This window comes from Gamsiella multidivaricata (genome assembly GCF_025024155.1).
Source record: "Gamsiella multidivaricata strain RSA 2152 chromosome Unknown BC939scaffold_6, whole genome shotgun sequence".
NCBI classification, from domain to species: domain Eukaryota; kingdom Fungi; phylum Mortierellomycota; class Mortierellomycetes; order Mortierellales; family Mortierellaceae; genus Gamsiella; species Gamsiella multidivaricata.
The window spans coordinates 226,610-244,771 of NW_026251714.1; the positions used below are offsets into that span (position 1 = coordinate 226,610).

The 18,162-nt window shown below is 52.5% G+C and overlaps 5 protein-coding genes across 5 annotated transcripts; 3 read left to right on the forward strand and 2 right to left on the reverse strand.

The window, feature by feature from the left end:
• Positions 1-401: 401 nt before the first annotated feature.
• BC939DRAFT_438559 (uncharacterized protein) lies at positions 402-3,328 on the forward strand. Its single transcript, XM_051553856.1, has 2 exons — positions 402-986; positions 1,125-3,328. The coding sequence occupies exons 1-2, from the start codon at positions 661-663 to the stop codon at positions 2,998-3,000; spliced, it is 2,202 nt and encodes a 733-aa protein (XP_051416412.1). The 5' UTR covers positions 402-660; the 3' UTR covers positions 3,001-3,328.
• Positions 3,329-3,456: 128 nt separating this feature from the next.
• On the reverse strand, positions 3,457-6,702 carry BC939DRAFT_438563 (uncharacterized protein). The gene is made up of 3 exons (XM_051553857.1): positions 6,403-6,702; positions 4,286-5,509; positions 3,457-4,179 (listed from the first exon to the last, which is right to left on the reverse strand). The coding sequence occupies exons 1-3, from the start codon at positions 6,499-6,501 to the stop codon at positions 3,652-3,654; spliced, it is 1,851 nt and encodes a 616-aa protein (XP_051416413.1). The 5' UTR covers positions 6,502-6,702; the 3' UTR covers positions 3,457-3,651.
• Positions 6,703-7,167: 465 nt separating this feature from the next.
• BC939DRAFT_257119 (uncharacterized protein) lies at positions 7,168-7,626 on the forward strand. Its single transcript, XM_051551034.1, has one exon. It carries the CDS (start codon positions 7,311-7,313, stop codon positions 7,539-7,541), a length of 231 nt encoding a protein of 76 aa, XP_051416414.1. The 5' UTR covers positions 7,168-7,310; the 3' UTR covers positions 7,542-7,626.
• A 143-nt stretch (positions 7,627-7,769) lies between these two features.
• BC939DRAFT_438568 (uncharacterized protein) lies at positions 7,770-8,891 on the reverse strand. The gene has a single exon (XM_051553858.1). It carries the CDS (start codon positions 8,815-8,817, stop codon positions 7,855-7,857), a length of 963 nt encoding a protein of 320 aa, XP_051416415.1. The 5' UTR covers positions 8,818-8,891; the 3' UTR covers positions 7,770-7,854.
• Positions 8,892-9,108: 217 nt separating this feature from the next.
• Positions 9,109-10,318, forward strand: BC939DRAFT_473451 (uncharacterized protein; the record flags this gene model as incomplete). Its single annotated transcript, XM_051558350.1, has 2 exons — positions 9,109-9,215; positions 9,313-10,318. The coding sequence occupies 2 exons, from the start codon at positions 9,109-9,111 to the stop codon at positions 10,316-10,318; spliced, it is 1,113 nt and encodes a 370-aa protein (XP_051416416.1).
• Positions 10,319-18,162: the final 7,844 nt, after the last annotated feature.

Sequence of the window (18,162 nt, forward strand, 5' to 3'; positions counted from 1 at the left end):
TGGGCGGAGGAGATGGCGGCCAGTTGTTCCTGGTTTTCAGAGCATTCCCTTAGTGCCACATGGGACACATGGGATCCGGCAGTGCGTATTCTGAGAGACTAGACTGCATAGGAGGGGAGGATGTGCCTCGTGGGTCGAGGCTGCTGAGGATGACTTCACACGGCATAGTCTGCATGCATGTGCATCGGGAGGGGGCCGTATCTCCGGGGGGTATATGCCACACTCACACACACTGCCTGAACAACACGACAATGAAGCCAAGGCGACTAGACTAGTTTGTGCCGTGGTATTTGTGGGTGGCACACCGCCAATCAGGCGCCTCCTCCCGGCGACTGGGGAGGGGGGAGGACTGAGTTTAGTTCAGGCGAGTGATGGAGGATTCCCATCACCCCTCTCTCTCTCTCTCTCTTTCTCTCTCATTCTCTCTCATTCTCTCTCATCCCCCCTTTACTTCGCTCCCATCCATCCGCTTTTGTTCATTCCTTTTGTTTCGAGTCTGCCCCCTTCTTTCATCTCATCCCCCTCCTCTCATCCTCCCCTTCAGCGGCACTCGTGCTGATCTGCAGAACGCAAACAGTCCCCCCCTCCCTCTCTCTCTCTTCTCCTTCCCTCCCTCTATCCTACACTCCTCCGCCGCAGACCCTCCCTCTGGACCACACCATGCCCGCCGCCATTCCCACGCCGAGTATCAACATCTCCGCGTCCTCCTCCCCCTCCCCCTCCCCCTCCGCAAACAACAACACCATCCGCAACAGCACTGCCTCGGGAACCCCCACCGCCACCTCCAGTCTCTCCCTCGGCCCCCCCTCCGCCTTCAACAACTCCTTCTCCGCCTCCTCCCCCTTCTCCGCCGAGGCCCTGGCCGCCGCTACCGCCCTCCGGAGACCCTCCCTCGTCCTCTCTGTCGGATCCTTCCATTCCGCCCAGCTGCGCCGGCCCTCCTTCTTCGCCCCGTTCCCCTATGGCCAATCGCCTCAGCAATTCGAGTAAGTGGACTATCCTCAATCGAGCACGAATCAGATTTATTTTATAAGCATAAAGCACCCGCATCTCGTCTCGTAAGCAACACGCCAACCCGCTTTGTCTAAACAGACCATCGGCTAATTCCCATCCTTCTTACGCAGCAGTGCTCTCCAGGACTACAGCTCCTCGCCCAGGCGGGGCAGCGGCGATGTCTATCAGCGCGATCTCGAGGCCAACTACTGCACCAACTTCTCCTGCTGTGGTCTGACCCTCGGTGATCTGCATGCACTCCTGCAGCACTATGAGGAATCGCACGTGCGTTTCGAAGAAGAGGACGACAATGGCCACCCCGTCCCTGCTGGCTTTGTGGACGAGGAAGGCTGGTCCACAGATTCGATCCCACAACAACAGCAGCAACATCAACAGCGTCCTTCTTCCTCCTCTTCTTCTTCTTCTTCCAACCATCTGCATCTTAAGGGATCTGCAGCTGCTACGGCCGCTGCTGCTGCAACAGTCGCAGCCCTCGCAGCGAGCCATAACCAACAGCACCATCACCATCAGCAACAACAACTGCAGCAGCAGCAGGACCAAAAGTTAACCCCGCTCTCATTCTTCAATACCAAAAAGAAGGCGACGGCCAACAATAACAACAACGGAGTCTCATTATCGGATATCTATTCGGAAGATTCGGCGTTTCTCTCGACGGCGGACGATGTGATCTCGGCGTTCCCAAATTCTATCCTCAGAACCGCAGCCCAGGCAGAATTCACGAGTCTGGCAAGCAAGAAGCGAGACCTGTCCGCGTACTCGACCTCGTTTGATACCCACAGTCCCATGGCCAAGAAGGCCTCGAATTTCCAGAACATGACCCTTTCCTCTGCAACGGCGACATTCAATAACCAGCACGGTGCCCCTGGCTCGTCCTCCAAGAACAATACATCATCATCATCATCAACAACAGCAATGGCATCAGCATGGGCCCCGGCAAAGAACCAGGAGGATCTCTTGGGATCTGTTACAGAGTATCTTCAGATGGCGATGAAACAAGGACTGCTACCGAACATTGGTGAGGTCGGGTCGCCACAGTATATCCAGGCGGCCGAGGATCTGATCAGGAAGCGGGAGGAGCTTGTGAGTATTATGGAGAGCATCGGCAAATCGGGGTCGTCGAGTGCGGACAAGCCATATCGCTGCCAGGTCAGTGGCTGTGACAAGGCCTACAAGAACCCGAATGGACTCAAGTACCACAACCAGCACGGACATTGCTCTGCTTCGGGGCTTGCGGATTCAGAGGGACCGGAATCGAAGCCGTACGTGTGCACGTTTATGGAGTGCGGGAAACGGTACAAGAACCTCAATGGCCTCAAGTATCATATCGAACACTCGCACCCGAACTTGACGGCCGCGCTGAGGGCCCATCAGGCGGGACTGACGAGCCATCCCTTGCTGGTCAGTGGTGTGTTTGCGAGTAATCAGGCGGCGGCGTTGGCGATTGCGACTGCGCTCTCGGCCGTGGAGTCCTCACCGATGATGATGGCGGCCATTAATGCCATCACGGCCTCAGCTGCCAATGCGAATAACACCAGCAATAGCAACAGCAGTAATATCCCAAACCGACTCTCGCCTCCTTCAGACCACACGCCCGACTCGAGTCCTGTCTCGAGTCCTGCGTTGCGACCGGCTGCACCTGCGATGCCACCAACGCCTATCGTGATCAACACCAACTTGACAGCGTATCGGGGTGACGGAAACGTGTTCTCGACGGACGTGACCCCGATGACTTCGCCGGTGCTCGGTCGGGCCACCCTCCCAGGACTGAGCACGTTGTCGATCCAAACGAAGGCGAGTCCGTTGACGGGCCTCGCGACCCCATCGTCGCTCTCGCCGACATCCTCGGCCGCACCAAAGTCGCCGACGGGTGTGTCGCAGGTATCGACGCTCACGGCTGCCCTGGCCGCCGTCACGGTGGAACAGCAGCGTCAGCACCAACAGCAGAGGCACCAGCACCAGCACCAGCAGTCGTGGCCCGTCATGTAACATCAGCACAAGGTCGATCGAGAGCCGGTCAGGCTAAAATTGTATAATTTCTTTTCTTTTTTTCCTTCCTTGTTGTATTTTCTTCATTTTCTCTCAGTTTTCTTTTATTTTCTTCATTTTCTTCCATTGTATTGTTCCTTTCTTTTTACTTCATATTGCATTTTTCTTTTTCTTTTTCATTTTTCATTTTTTTTATATCTCACCACAGCCCTCTCCTCTCTCTTTTTTTAAACATTTGGCGTTATCATATATAAATATATATATATTTTTTTCTTCATAGTTGTTCAATAGTTTAGAAGACTAGACTATTTCTTCTTTCATTATCCATAAAAATATTCTTATGATGAAATTAGTATGATAGCGGTCATAAAAGGTCATGGTGGTGGCATTAGAAACGTAAAAAGAAAAAAGAGAAAGAGAGAGAGAGAGAGGCAAAAGAATATCAGAAACTATACACAGATAAAAGGCATGAAAAGAAAAAAAAAAAAGCAAGAAAAAAAAAGCAAGAAAAAAGATTGCGAAGAAAAGAAAGAAAGAAAGTATGAAAGGGCGACAAAAAGGGCAAAGGATAAAAAAACGAAAAAAACGAAAAAAAGAAAAGACAGGATAATAACAATTCTCGAATCGAGTCAAGTACCCAAAATATCGATTTTAGACGCTGAAGGTAACAGTTGGCGGACTCCGTGCAGGGATCGGTTCTGAAGTCTGGAAGGTAACCGAGGGTAGACTGACCGGAGAAGTCGAGAAGGTGATCGGTTGAGATCCAGTCGCCATCGCCGTCGCCGTACTCGTATCCAGGTTCAACGCCCGTTTGAGCGGTTGTGATCCCACGGATTGCGCACTCGATCCCAACGCTGCTGACGATCCACCGGGCGAGACTACTGCCCCGGCATTGGTGTCCATATACGCGGTCCGGCCCAGGGCTCTAGGATCCGTCAGTAGCGCGTCGTCCAGGTCCGTCCCTTCCTTCTCCCGCTTGGCCTCCCTTGCTACCCGGGCACATTCCACATGGAGGGCGTCGATCCATTGCAGAAGCGTGTCCTCGTCGGATGCACAGCAGACGAAGCTGCGTTTGCTGGTAACGATGCGTAGACAGTACTGTTTGTGCTTTGATACGGGGTCCGTCTGCAGACTGTCGATGATCGTCGACAGCGGGATGATCCCGAGCGGTTGATATTCCTATTGTTTGTAGGAAAGAGTAGGAAGTAAAAACGAGTTTAGGAACTGCTTCAGTGCCATTGCCGTTTTCTTTCAATCCAGATAGGTTGTCGGGGTACCATCTTACCTTGGCGTTCTTGTAATACGTCAATTTGTCCCCCCTCAGGACGAACCACTTCTTTCGCCAGCGCTTATACTTGTTCCCCAGCTTCAGCAGATACCCTTGCCTCACAACCTTACTTTCTAACTGCTCGCCTGTCACTAGCCCCGATCCCGGCGCATTCGCCGCCGCCGCAACCCGTCCGGCCTCCAACACCGTCGGATCATCGATCACGTCCTCCTCCTCCGATGATACATTATGCTCTCCTCCACAGCATTGTTCCCCGCCGGATCCATATCCCGCCGCCGCTGGCGAATTCTGTGTCGGTGTTCCCGGCGACGTATTAAACGAGTGGTTCGACGAGAATGAGTTCGACACGAACTCTCCTCCTCCCCCTCCTCCTCCGTAGTTATTGTATCCATCCCGTGGCGACGGCGCCGATCCGATCCTGATGGCCTGTGTTCCAGACGTGACCAACGACAACCCATCCGCTGTCCGGTTCGATTGCAGATGTCGGTTCGATTCTGCTCCACTATGTGTCGCTGACGAGATCGCGGTCGGAGTCTGTCCCGTTGACTGATTCTGCATTACCAGTGACAATCCAGACATACCTCCTTGATGACCGGTGCTGTCTTCGTTGTTGTTGTTGTTGATATTACTATTATTATGATTATTATTATTGTTGCTGATGATGTTGTTGTTGGGGTGGTTGGAATTGTTGCTGTTGGCTATCCGCGTTGTTCCTGTGTGATCACCTCCGATATCATCCTCACCGACACTGCTTCCAAGCAAGAATCCCGGATCCGAAAGCGACATCGGGTTATGCTGACGACGGGGCAAACAAGTTCCCGAACCCTGCTTCACCAATTCATGCCTCCTTCCTGTTCCAGCTCCTGTTCCAGCTGTTGACGAAGACGGTGCAGAAGTCGAATGCGAATGTTCCGGATGCTTCATCGATCCCGATGCAGGATACAAATCCATGTCCGAGCTCGACGACGTGAGCTCATACTGAACTTTGGCCTGGTTGATGGCCTCGATCCACTCCTCCATTTCCGCCACACTCTCGGCCTGGACCGTGAACGTCCTGCGAGGGGTCAGGATCACAAAGACCCCCGTCCGGTTCTTGACCACGACTTCCGCAGCCTTGTGGATGTCCCGGATATCGATGATCCGAAGGAGGACGTATTCTTTACTGTCCTTGTAATAAGCGAGTTTCGAGGTCCTTAACACGAACCATTTCTTCTTCCAGATCTGTTGTAAAATTAAAAATGTGGGAGGGATAGTAAAGAAGAGGGGAAATAGTCAGTTAAGCAAGGTTCTTTCTCTCCCTCTTTCTCCTCCCCTCTCTCTCTCTTACACACACACACGCACACATTTGCATATACACACGCATGCATACACACAGAACGGTTAAAAATAATTCAAGTTCGGAAACTGTGGTGGAAATTACATCTCCTTACAAAAAAAGACATAATTTCGTCGTATTTCATTTACATCATCAGATCATGTACATACAAAGAGGCCATGGCTCTCAATCTGAAAAAGATAAAGAAGAGCGTCTACGCTGTTCTCCTTCTCTCATACACTTTTTTTTTCCAATAGTTTTTTTTTTTTTTCTTTTTCTTCTTGTATTTGCACAATGCTCACCCGAGCCAACACTAGTAATCAACCATATTACAAAAAAAAAAAAAAAAAAAAAAGTAAAAATAATACTTTGCAGAGAGCAACAATAAAAATCTCGACTGTTTTTTACCCATGGCATTAAGTCTAAACACTCTTCATGCGTTCATTTGTCCAACTGTGTGCGCCATGCTCTTTCACACGAGCCAAAAAAAAAAAAAAAAAAAAAAAAAAAAAACTATAGCAACAACAACAACAACAAGAAGAACAACAACAACGGAAACCAAGCAAAAGCAAGTGATCGAAAAAAAAAAGAGCAACGGATGTAGCCCTCCCTAGCGCGTATCCGCATTTCATAATACTATAGCACAGGCACAAGATGGTCCAGAAACAGGGCATTCCTCCTCCCCTCCCCCCCCCTTAGGGCATATCGGCAATATGCAGAGCCTTCTTTCATTCATTTTCCCGCCCATTCATGTATATATATAAAAACAAAACTAAAAAACGTTGCATATATGTCATACCTTAATACGCTCGCCCTTTTTATAAAGGTATCCCGCCTTCAGGACCTGGCCCTCGTGCAGGGTCTCATGGGAAGGGCCCAGGTGCAGTTCCGCGTCCATGTCAGAGTCATACTGCTCATCCGAGAAGGTCACCCCTGGAGAGACAGCGCCTGCCTGCAGGTGCTGATGCTGTTGCTGATACTGAAGTTGGTTTGGAGAAGCTGGGTATGATTGCGATGGTCCTCCTGTTGCGGCTGCAGCGGTGATGACTGCTAGCGGTGCTGGTACTGGTACCGGTGCTGATACAGAAGTTTGATACGTGTTCTGCTGGTTCTGGTTCTGGTTCTGGTTTTGGTATTGGTTTTGGTGTTGGTTCGAGTGGTGCTGAGAAGTGATATCCTGTGATTTGTCCATGGGTACGGATAGGTCCCTCCCATTCGCGGGGATCTCCTGGACCTCTGCTGACGTCGCGGGCATGTTGTCAAGCTAATAAAAGTAGAAGGAGGGAAAAAAAAGACAAAAGACAAAAAGATAAAGACAGATTCAAAAGACAAGACAAAGACAAAAAAAAAAAAGAGAGACAAAAGAAAAAGAAGTGTTAGTAGGCCACAGAATATATGTCCATGGCGACGACGACGGAGGATAGTGCACGATGCTCCTGCATCATAGAACACGGAAAAATGACACTCAGAAGGCTGTGTCATTCTGAGGAGAGAGAATTGCAACTGTGGACGTTGCCTTTGTCTCTTGCCACGTCAAAGAAGGGCGAGACGACAGCCTTTTTGTTCTTATGACGACAAAAAGAAAAAAAAAATGCGGTGGGCGGTGAAGTGGTCATGGTGGGGGGTCAGTCAGCTGCACTTCATTCCTGGAGGCGCAAAGCAGAGTTCATTGCTGCGCTTGGTTGACAACGTCGTTTTTTTTCTTCCATGCTCGCCTTTGGTCTTCTTCAATGGGTATGTTTGTCCTGTTGGTATCGGGTTCCCGTTTCTTCGTTGCGGCCATTGAACATAGCACGGAGGGAGGTCGTCTTGTTACCTGCGAGAGAGAGCAGTCCAATGTGTGGGGGTCAAAGAAACGAACAAAAGAAGGCGTGTGTGTATGGGTGTGTGTTGGCACTCCTCGACAGATTGCGCAACAACGATGAAGGAGAGATTTAGAGAGAGGGAATGTGATGGAGAGCGCAGAGATTGTGAAAGTGGATGTGATGGAGAAGGAGGTTGTGAGTGTTTATAAAAAGAGAAGAGAAGACGGTCGAGGTGTGAAAAGTGTGAGCATGCGTGCTAATTAGCTTGCACATACGGGAAGGAGCGCGCTGGGCTTAGTGTAGTTTAAACTCTCCCCCCCTTGGAATGCACGCTCTCACCCTCTGGCCTTCTTTTTTTTCAGTTCATTTGCATCGTCATACATACACTAAACATAGCAATATAGACCCTGGAACTGTCAACTGACGCCAAGGACATCTTTATTAGTTCACCAGAGGCCAAAGAAAGAGTACCCGTAGCTCGACCCGGGCGCTTTCTGTCCACGATGCAATTTATAGCACTCTAACACATGCTTCCCCGCCGTCGTCTGTCTCAGCTCCTCACAAAACTCTCTCGCCTCTGGTCCCAATTGCTCCACCGGCGGCACCCAGGCCCCAAGCCCATCCTCCTGTGTCACCCCCACAGCCAACCCCGCCAGACTCGCAAACGTCAAATCCGCGGCCGACAGCTGGTTCCCGACCAAGTATGCCGGTCCAGGTGGGCCCGACTCGAGTACGCGCGAGACATGCTCAAACTCGCGTCTCAGAATATCCTTCGACCTCGCCGCGGATTTTTCATTGATGCGTATGGCCTTGCACAGGGCCCATGAGATTAGTGGGAAGAACAGGGTCCAGACCCATTTCTGGAGGGCACCTGCGTTGCCGTGCTGTCCCAACCCGCGACCGACCGAGCTGGGGGCTCTACACAGGATCTCGTAGTACATGTATCGGCGGATGTGTGGGCCAATCATGGCGTCGAACCGTTCCTCGAGTGCGAGGATTTTTTCCTTGGTCGCTTCATCGTCCGAGTAGAGATTTGCAGGTCCCGACAATGGGCCGTTGCTATTCGCGGGTGCGGCGTATTGGTCAGACAGGAACTGGAGGATCTGGGTCGAGTCGTTGATGATGATCTTTTCATCGCTGGAGGCATCCGCAGAAGTTGGGGTTCCCATGAGGAAGGGCGTGACGAAGGGGCTGCTTCCGGGAGCTGGACGGACCTTGGCGCGGTAGTTGTACATGGAGATTATGTGACAGAGGGGTAGGGATCGGTACTCAACGTAGGGAACCCCATAGTAATCCAAGGCCCAGCGTGCCTTTTCGTTGTAGTGAGAAAAGGAGATGGATCGAAGACTGAAACTGAGCCTGTCCTTGCCTTGGACCTGGTCCTTAGTGGTGTTCTCGTTGTTGGCCATGAGCGAATGAATGAGGATGGGAAAGGGGATGAGAGAAGAGGATGTTGATGAGAAAGCGGATATGTGCCCCAATACCCCAACGCAGACTCTGCCCCCGCTCCGTACATGTACTCGGCGCTCACTCTCGCACTCTCGCCGATCGATCGCTTTTAAAGTTAATACTTTTTCACATTGCAGTGGGAGTCATATATACCATACGGCTGATAAAAAAAAAAGTCTGTGAAAGCGCCCTGGGCTCATTGGTATTCCCACACTCTTCATTCTTCCTTCCCTCTACTCCACCACTTCAACATGCCTCCAGTCCGCATCGTATCCTTGGAGCAGGTTGCCTCCATCCTCAATGGCATCGACCTCGAAGAGATCCTCACCAGCCAGGGAAAGGCCTTCCATTCCTACAGGTAAAATCTAATCTTATCATATCTCACCCTCGATCTGGAATCTGCACTCTGCTGCCTTCGCCAAAGATCTGAACACATCCACGCTCCTCCTCCTTAGCATCAATGAGACTCAAACCCCACAACGACCAACTCTCCAGACACCCTACCACTCCACCCTGATCATGCCCGCCCGCATCGATTCTCTCACCTCTGTCGTCAAGCTCGTCTCCGTTCCCAAACAAGACTCCAACAACGGTCTTCCCGGCGTCACCATCGTCCTCGACAACCTCACGGGTGAGCCCCGTGGTCTTGTCAATGCCCGGCTCCTCACCGCCATCCGCACCGCCGCCTCATCCGCCCTCGCCACCCGTGCTGTCTTCCAGGTCAAGGAAAACAAAGACGAAAGCTTGACACTCGTCCTCTTCGGATCAGGCGCCCAGGCAAAGGCACATATTCAACTCCTCACACATGTCCTGCCCAGGATCCGGAATGTCCTCATCTGTAACAGGACGCTTCCTCGCGCACAGGAGCTGCTTGCGGAACTCCAGCCTCAGTACCAGAATCTGACGATGGTCGCCTACAGTACCAGCACCGGTGAATCCACCTCCCCGATCCCTGGGATCTCATCTTCGGATCAGGACAAGGGCAAGGACAAGGACCAGCTCCTGAAGCAGATCGTTCAATCCGCAGACGTGATCTGCACATGCACAAACAGTCGCGCTCCCTTATTTCCCGGGGAATGGGTCCGACCGGGCACCCACATCAACATGGTCGGATCCTACACCCCCGAGATGCACGAAGTTGATCAAGCCCTTATGAAGCGTGCCCTGATCCTTGTCGATGCCCGTCAAGAATGTGAGAAGGAGGCCGGGGAACTGATCGTGGCCATGAAGGAGCGTGGCGAGAACGGGATCCTGGCCGAACTGGGACAGATCTTTGATGCGCACGGACAGTTTGACCAGACGGCGATGCCGACAGAATTCAAGACGGCTACTGCTGGGGCGAGTGGGAAGGACGTGACGATGTTTAAGAGTGTGGGAATTGCGGCGCAGGATGTGGCGATTACAGCCTTGGTTCTGGATCAGGCTGAAGCCCAGGATCTGGGGACCGTTGCTGAGATTTGAAAGCCATACGACGGAAAGTATTGAGATAGATATAATCACCCTTCTCCACATGTGCGCCACAAGTAACACTCGCATTCGAGGTGTTAGTCGATCCTGCAACGAAAAAAAAAAAAAAGCTGTTTTATTTCTATGACACTATGTACATAGTTCTCAATGTTTAATAGAATTCTCTCTCCTACTTCTCGTCTCTCTCTCTCTCTTTTCTTTATGCTCTTTCTCTATGATAGTTCTGGACGAACAAGTTATGGTTCTTGGGTGTATTTCTCGTATTGATAAGATAATACTCACTTGCCCAGGTCCCTTTATCCCGAATAGACCAAGTTCAAGTTACTCTTTACTCTCTTTAAAAAAGCTCTGAGAACCTCATGAAAGCCCTCCCGCACATGAGGACCCCATCTGTGGTTGTGAGAGCGGCATTCAACTCGCCGAAATGTGTTCAAAAATTCGAGGGGCTCGGATCTGTCGACATCGACCTTGAGGACGTCAATCCAGTCCGTGGAAGTTCTCGTCCGTGGAAGTTCTCGTCCATGGGCGAGCGGAGGACGGGAGGTTCGCATTGAGTGCCATGTTCGTCCATCTTATCTTGGCTCCTAATGAAATACAGCTTGAAGTGCACATTTGACCGGTTTTGACACTACAAAAAAAAAAAGGTGTATGTGCCAAGTCGACTTGCCGGTATCCGGGGGATCCAAGATATTGCTATGTGTTAATGTGCCGTTCGCATTCCCAGCTATAAGACACAGCGGTTACACATGTATATCTGACGATGATGGGGTAACAATCGCTAGTGCTAGTCGCAAATATGCTCGTTTCAGACGGCATGTCCAGGAGACGCTTGATGGTGTGGACGATATGTACACCGAGGTAAATGCTGCAGGTGAGCGCACTGTTGATCGTGTATCTAGTGTCGGTACAAGTGGCATTGATGGCGGCCATAGCCAGAGTGATGGAGAAGGTCAGAACAGTACTGTCGATGACGGTTGCCTAGATCCAGAGCGTATGTGCGTAGAGAATAAAGCAGCGCACAGTCCTAGCTAGTATTTACACTCCATGATTGTCCATAACCCTAGACTTCATCCCTTCCTGCCTTGCTCTGTGCTCATTTAGTTCAATTCTTTGTTATAAGCTGCCATTTTGTATTTTTGAGGTTTGTCAATGACAAGAGACTTGTATGCTTGTACGTCTATTTTCTTCAGGAGGCGCATCCATGCACCAGCAGAAGGCTTGTAAAGAGTAAGAGTCAAGCCTCCACTATCAATTTCCTAGCCATATCACCTTCGCCTATGCAACCGGCTTTACTGACTTTCTGCCCGAGGGATCAGCCGCAGGGAGGGTACTCGACATGCCGCGGTTTGGCTGCATCCCAAGCTGAGATACCACAGTTGACATGGTGATCAGCTTCTCATTAGCCCCTCGGAAGTTCAAAGGCGGGACTGGGTCACCCACAGCGCCACGCTGCTGCAACAGCTTCGAATTTACCCTGTTCAAGCCCTGTGCTTCATGGATAATTATACCCGACACGACAAGTCCACCATGGTTCGAACTCCAATGCAGGCGTACGCGATAGTCATCATCCCCTCCTATTAACTGCCACATGCGAACAGACTTATCGCCACAGCCGGTTGCGAAATAGGTGCCATCGGGAGCCGTGCTCCATGTGATGCTGGAGATGTATCCATGAAAACCATCAACAACCACCAAACATTGGCCGGATTTCACATCCCACAGCCGCACCGTGTTGTCCCAACTGCCCGAGGCAATCTGCCGGCCGCTTTGTGAATATGCCACGCAAATAACCCCATAGGTGTGGTCACTTAACACTGCACCAGATGCACCGGTTTGTGTATTCCACAGCCGCACGGTACTGTCAATACTGCCCGAGGCAATCTGCTGGTCGCTTGGTGAATACGCCACGCAAAAAACACTCCCAGTATGGCCGCTTAATACTGCACCAGATGCACCGGTTTGCGTATTCCACAGCCGCACCGTCTTGTCATCACTGCCCGAAGCAATCTGCTGGCCGCTTGGTGAATACGCCACGCAAGAAACCCAGTCGATATGACCGCTTAACATAGCACCAGGTGCACCGGTGTGCGCGTCCCACAGTCGCACCGTTTTGTCTTCACTGCCCGAGGCAATCTGCTGGCCGCTTGGTGAATACGCCACGCTTGTAATCCCCTCGGTATGGCCGGTTAACACTGCCCCAGGTGCACCGGTGTGCGTACCCCACAGCCGCACCGTCTTGTCGTCACTGCCCGAGGCAATCTGCTGGCCGCTTGGTGAATACGCCACGCTTGTAACCCTATTGGTATGGCCGGTTAACACTGCCTCAGGTGCACCGGCGTGCGTATCCCACAGCTGCACCGTCTTGTCATCACTGCCCGAGGCAATCTGCTGGCCGCTTGGGGAGTACGCCACACTTGTAACCTCGTCTTTATGGCCGCTTAAAACTGAACCAGATGCACCGATTTGCGTATCCCACAGCCGCACCGTCTTGTCCCCGCTGCCCGAGGCAATCTGCTGGCCACTTGGCGAATACGCCACGCTTGTAACATAGTGTTCATGGCCGCTTAACACTGCACCAGGTGCACCGGTTTGCGCATCCCACACCCGCACCGTGTTGTCCTCACTGCCCGAGGCAATCTGCTGGCCGCTTGGTGAATACGCCACGCTTGTAATCCCCTCGGTATGGCCGCTTAACACTGCCTCAGGTGCACCGGTGTGCGTACCCCACAGCCGCACCGTCTTGTCGTCACTTCCCGAGGCAATCTGCTGGCCACTTGGCGAATACGCCACGCTTGTAACATAGTGTTCATGGCCGCTTAACACTGCACCAGGTGCACCGGTTTGCGCATCCCACACCCGCACCGTCATATCCCAACTGCCCGAGGCAATCTGTTGGTCGCTTGGTGAATACGCCACGCTTGTAACACCGCAGGTATGGCCACTCAACACTGCACCAGGTGCGCCGGTTTGCATATCCCACAGCCGCACCGTGCAGTCAACACTGCCTGAGGCAATCTGCTGGCCACTTGGCGAATACGCCACGCTTGTAATCCAGTCGGTATGGCCGCTTAACGCTGCACCAGGTGCACCGGTTTGCGTATCCCACAGCCGCACCGTGTTGTCCCAACTGCCCGAGGCGATCTGCTGGCCGCTTGGCGAATACGCTACGCAAAGGACCTTGTCAGTATGGCCGCTTAACGTGAAGGTTTTCGACCAGGTCGTGGTGTCATACACACTGATCGTACCGTTGTGAAGACCCACGACACAGTTCCTTCCATCAGGTGAATACGCACAGGAATACGTCTCGCTATCTTCCGCAAGGTACGCTCTTTCGCCAAACTGCACGCCTACCATCCGCGCCTTGCTCAGATTGGCTTGCCGCAGCCAGACATTGCGAAGGTTGGCCTTTCTCAGATCCGCCCCTTGCAACTGTGCAGAATCAAACTCTCCACCACTCAGATCCGCCCCTGGGATTCGGATGCCTTGCAGGTCTGCGCCGTTGAACCGTATCCCGGCTCTGACCAGTATCGTCATCGCATTCGCTGCAGCATTGCGTCCTTCTTTGTCCGTTTTCGAGCGCTCAACCATTGTGAGTAGTTGTTGCTTGAAGATGGGTTCTTGTTGGACTCGTTCCGCTAGAAACTGCAGCACCGACGGCTCGTCCACAAAACTTCTCCATGATAGTGGCTGACTGACAACAGATTGCCGAGCGCCAGCAGAGTCTTCCTCTGGCGCTGCTCGCCATTCGAAGCTCAACATGGAGCTGACACTTCCTCGACGGACCGGAGCAAAAGATGATCGCGAAGCCTTGTTCTCCTGTGGGTCAAATACTGCGAGCGCAAAGCAGTACTCCAGGAGGGATCTATGGATGAACCGGTACTGGTTACCACTCCGGCTCAAAGGACATGCTTCGCGCAGGAGCTGTGCCTCATCACCTCGGCTGAAGAAATCCGCCTTCCATGACCCTTCGTCTCTGGCGCGCGAGTACTCCACCACAGGATGGCCTGCCTGCTTCTCGTAAATGGCTGATGCCAGTCTCTTCAGAAAGCTAATGCCGTTCAGCGTAAAGCCCTCATCCACCAGGGTGTCAAACGCCGCCTTCGCTTGTGGGCTCAGATCATTGCCTCCCACCCGTTTCTTGCCACGCTCCAGCCATTGCTCCACGAAATGGTCATACAGCGCTACACGTGTGATCCTGGTTCTGGAGAGATCCTGCATCTGTCCTGCATCCACCACTCGCGGCAGTACCTCCAACGACAGTGTCAGAAGAAACGGGTTCTTCACCAGCTCCTGCAGGTTGGGGACCTGCTTAAGTGCCTCCAGGTACTGCTTGGTCCTCCACAGCGGCCTGTTCTGGTGTACATACTGCCTGATGTAGTCTTCGATCTGCTCTGGAGAGAATGGGACAATGACTGCCTCTTGGAAGAGGTTGAGTATGGCCTTGTGGTTCTGGTCCATCGGCTGGAAGCGGTCTCTGTCGTTCTGACCAAGATACTCGCTACGGCAGCTGATCAGCATCTTGGCGCGCCACTCCCCTGGCTCATTCAGCTGGTTGCTTGCATACAGGTTGTGTGTCTGCTGGCTTTCATCGTATCCATCGCAGATCAGGATCAACTCACGGTGCTGCTTGATCTCTCGGATCTGGGGCTCTGTAAAGTCGTTCCTGCGCAAGTGCTTGGCGATCATGTCCTGGTGCGGCTTGTCGATTGCAGGCAGGTTGATGTGGAGTGGAATTGGGCCTTTCTCTTTCTCGTAGCTGTCCCACAAGTCGCACTCGAGTGTCCTGTTGAAGGTCGACTTGCCCGCACCAGAATCACCCAGTAGCAGGAGCACCTTGCGATCACTGTTCAGGAACTCGTGCACTTTCTCCGTCAGTGGGAACAGTGCATCGTTGGACGCTTGTAAGCTGGCCTTGGCTTGAGGAGGGATGTAGACGGCCTTGCCGCGCTCTGCTAGCCGCCGCTCCTTCAGCCTTCGCAGGTCATCTTCGACATCTGGGATATCCTGGACACGGTCGAGTAGCGACGAAGACGCCAACTGTGGCAAGCCGACCTTCAGTGGATATGGACTTGGAGGTGCAATGATGCAAGCGCGATACAGCGCTTGTTTCTCTGGATCGCCGTCCTTTTCCAGACCTAGTAGCAGGATATGGGCGTGTTTCTTTACTGTGCTGCCTTGTATGTCGGCGTTGTTGTTCATATCAGCTAGCTGGATGAGGATCGTGAGGATCCATTGCTTGACGCTAGCTTGCTGACCCCAGTCCAGATCGTTTACATACAACTCTCCTAGTAGATCGACAGCACTTTGACGGGTGCTAACTTCCCAGAGCGGACCGGCGGCGATCTCTCCAAGCCGTTGGCATACACCCCATTCGAACAACGGATCGCGCCGGCATGGTGCCCCACAGACCAGGTCCTTGAAGTCTGCAAGTCGGCCGTCTCGAATCAAGGCATCTGTGCAGCGCAATGCCGGGTACCATGCACGCTTCCGACTGAAGCTGAGACCCTCCTTGAGACTGTCTACAAATCCCTGTCCACCCTCGACCAGCGAGCTCACACCTTCGTACCCGAGCATGACAACCTTGTACACCTCTCCCAGTCCTTCTTGCAGATGGCCCAGTCCATCGATAAAGCCACTCACATCCAGGCCCTTGACCGCACTCACTAGCCCTGAGATGCCATTCACCACCACTTGTGTGCGCCGCATCACTGCTTGTAGGGGTGTCTCATCATCTGGGACATACTGCAGGGCCTGGTAAGCATAGGCAGCCTGGTACACCAAGTAGGAATCAGAGCTGTTCTTCATCTCCTCCAGATAGGCTGACAGTGGCGCATGCAGCTGCTCGCGGCTCAATCCCTTGACATCACTGTCTGCCATCGCATCCAGCACGCGGGAGACTGCCATGGCCAGCTGACAACGATGCTTGGTCGATTGATGGTGGGTGTTCTGCAACCGCGCGCTAAGGACCTCCAAGATCTTGACCAGATCGTCAACAAGGAGGTAGCCTGGGGAAGCGCTCTGTATCAGCTGAGCCAGACCTTCGAGCAGATTGAAGTCCAGCAGGACCGATTGTGCAATTCCATCGATGAGGTTGCTGAGCAGCTTGCGATATCGCTCTTCGTCGAGCATAGGCGCGAGGCACACCACTTCAGCGACCGTGGCGGCATCCTTGAGGTCGTCATCGATGAATTCCGCAATCACTCTTGTCACCAGCGAGCACAGCCGATCTTTTTCGTCTGCATCCTTGGCTTTGGCCTGCGTCCAGTCGCGCTGAGATTTCTCAAGCGGTTCATCGGATTCTGCAGCATATGTTAATGACGACGACGCTGAGGCCTTGGACAGCAATCCGAGGCAGTAGACGAGTTGAGGAGTGGTGGTGATGCGCCCATCCGGTCCCGGTAGATCATGTTTGGCTGCAGGTCTTGCCACGTTCTCAGGAAAGATTTCTGGAGAGACCTGAGCGACATCGCTATGGCTCGACCTGCCCTTTGCCTCTGGATGGGGTAGTTTGAGCGCGGCTGTTGATGTACCGCGGAGGTTGAGTGCACAGCGGATGGAGGTGAAGATCCCGCCAGGCCGAGAGCGGATAGGGTTCCCGTTGGGGTCCAGGACATACCGCCACTTCTCCGCCTGTCTGAAGCTGGCCTGTGCCTTGCCGCGGTGACCCAAGCCGTCTAGCAGCTTGCCTTGGTCGGAATAAGCAGTGCTGATCCCATTGCACAGGGCCTGATCCTCGGCGCTCATAGGAGGGGTGAGAGCCCTTCTGTTTGCTTTTTTCATCTCTGCTAACGCAGCCTCCGCATTGGCGCACAAGGCCAAAATGAGATATGGGTCGTCTGCTTTTCGTGCATTTTCCAGATGAGCGTTGGCGAGGTATAGGGCCCTTTGTGGCGAGAGAGCGCTTCGTGAGGACGAAAACGTACTGCTGAACATATCGGTCTGTGAGTCTTCTATGGTTGTGTATCAAACAGAAGCGAGATGAGAACTCTGTCATCAATCAGTAGAAGCGTGAGAACTACCAGTATACACACTTACACTTGACGGACACGTCTCCCGCGCAGTGGGATGCAATTGAGTGTAAAAGGATGTAGTACCTGGGGAACCTGTGGGAACAGCAAACGCTTTCCTGTTCAAGATCGCTTCTTCTGCTCAAAACCGCTGCTCCTGTTCTCCTGTCCAAGTTCGTTGCCCTTCGTTGTCCTTTGTTTCCCCGAGTAGAGGTAGCTGTCGCCCACCAAGATTGATTATTAACCACTGCATATGTCGCATATCTCGTTATTCACATACGAAAGAAACAAGATGGTCTCTCACCTTGATATGGATACTCCTACTTCTTTGTTGCTCTGGGCAGCTGTGCAATGGTCTGGGTACGTTCCCCTCGTGTCTCCTAGCAATGGTGCTTATCGTCACACACTATGGGTTAATATTCGCTTCACATGCATCGTTGGTCCCCTCAGCTTCACAGACATTTGTCCTACCCCAGTCTGGCTCCTGTGTTCTTAGGCCGCCTATATGGTCACAGACAGGGTCGGCCTTTGCTGCCAACCGGACTACACTGTCACTAATGAGTCGTTCTCGGCCAGTGCTTTTTGGGTATAAGGGAATTAAAGGAGGCAACGGGGAGGTTGATGGACGGTTCAGATAGGTCCTGGTGGACTGAGTGAAGAATGTAGCTGGGGAGAAGACAAAGTGGAAGAGAGGACAAGACGAATACGAAGACGCAGAAATTGAACAACTCGTCGTTATTGTATTAGCTATATAAACCCATGCTTCGTAGCCACTTCGTCTCCTCACCCTTGTGTATGGTACAGTAGGTTGTCCCGAGGAAGCAAAAAGTT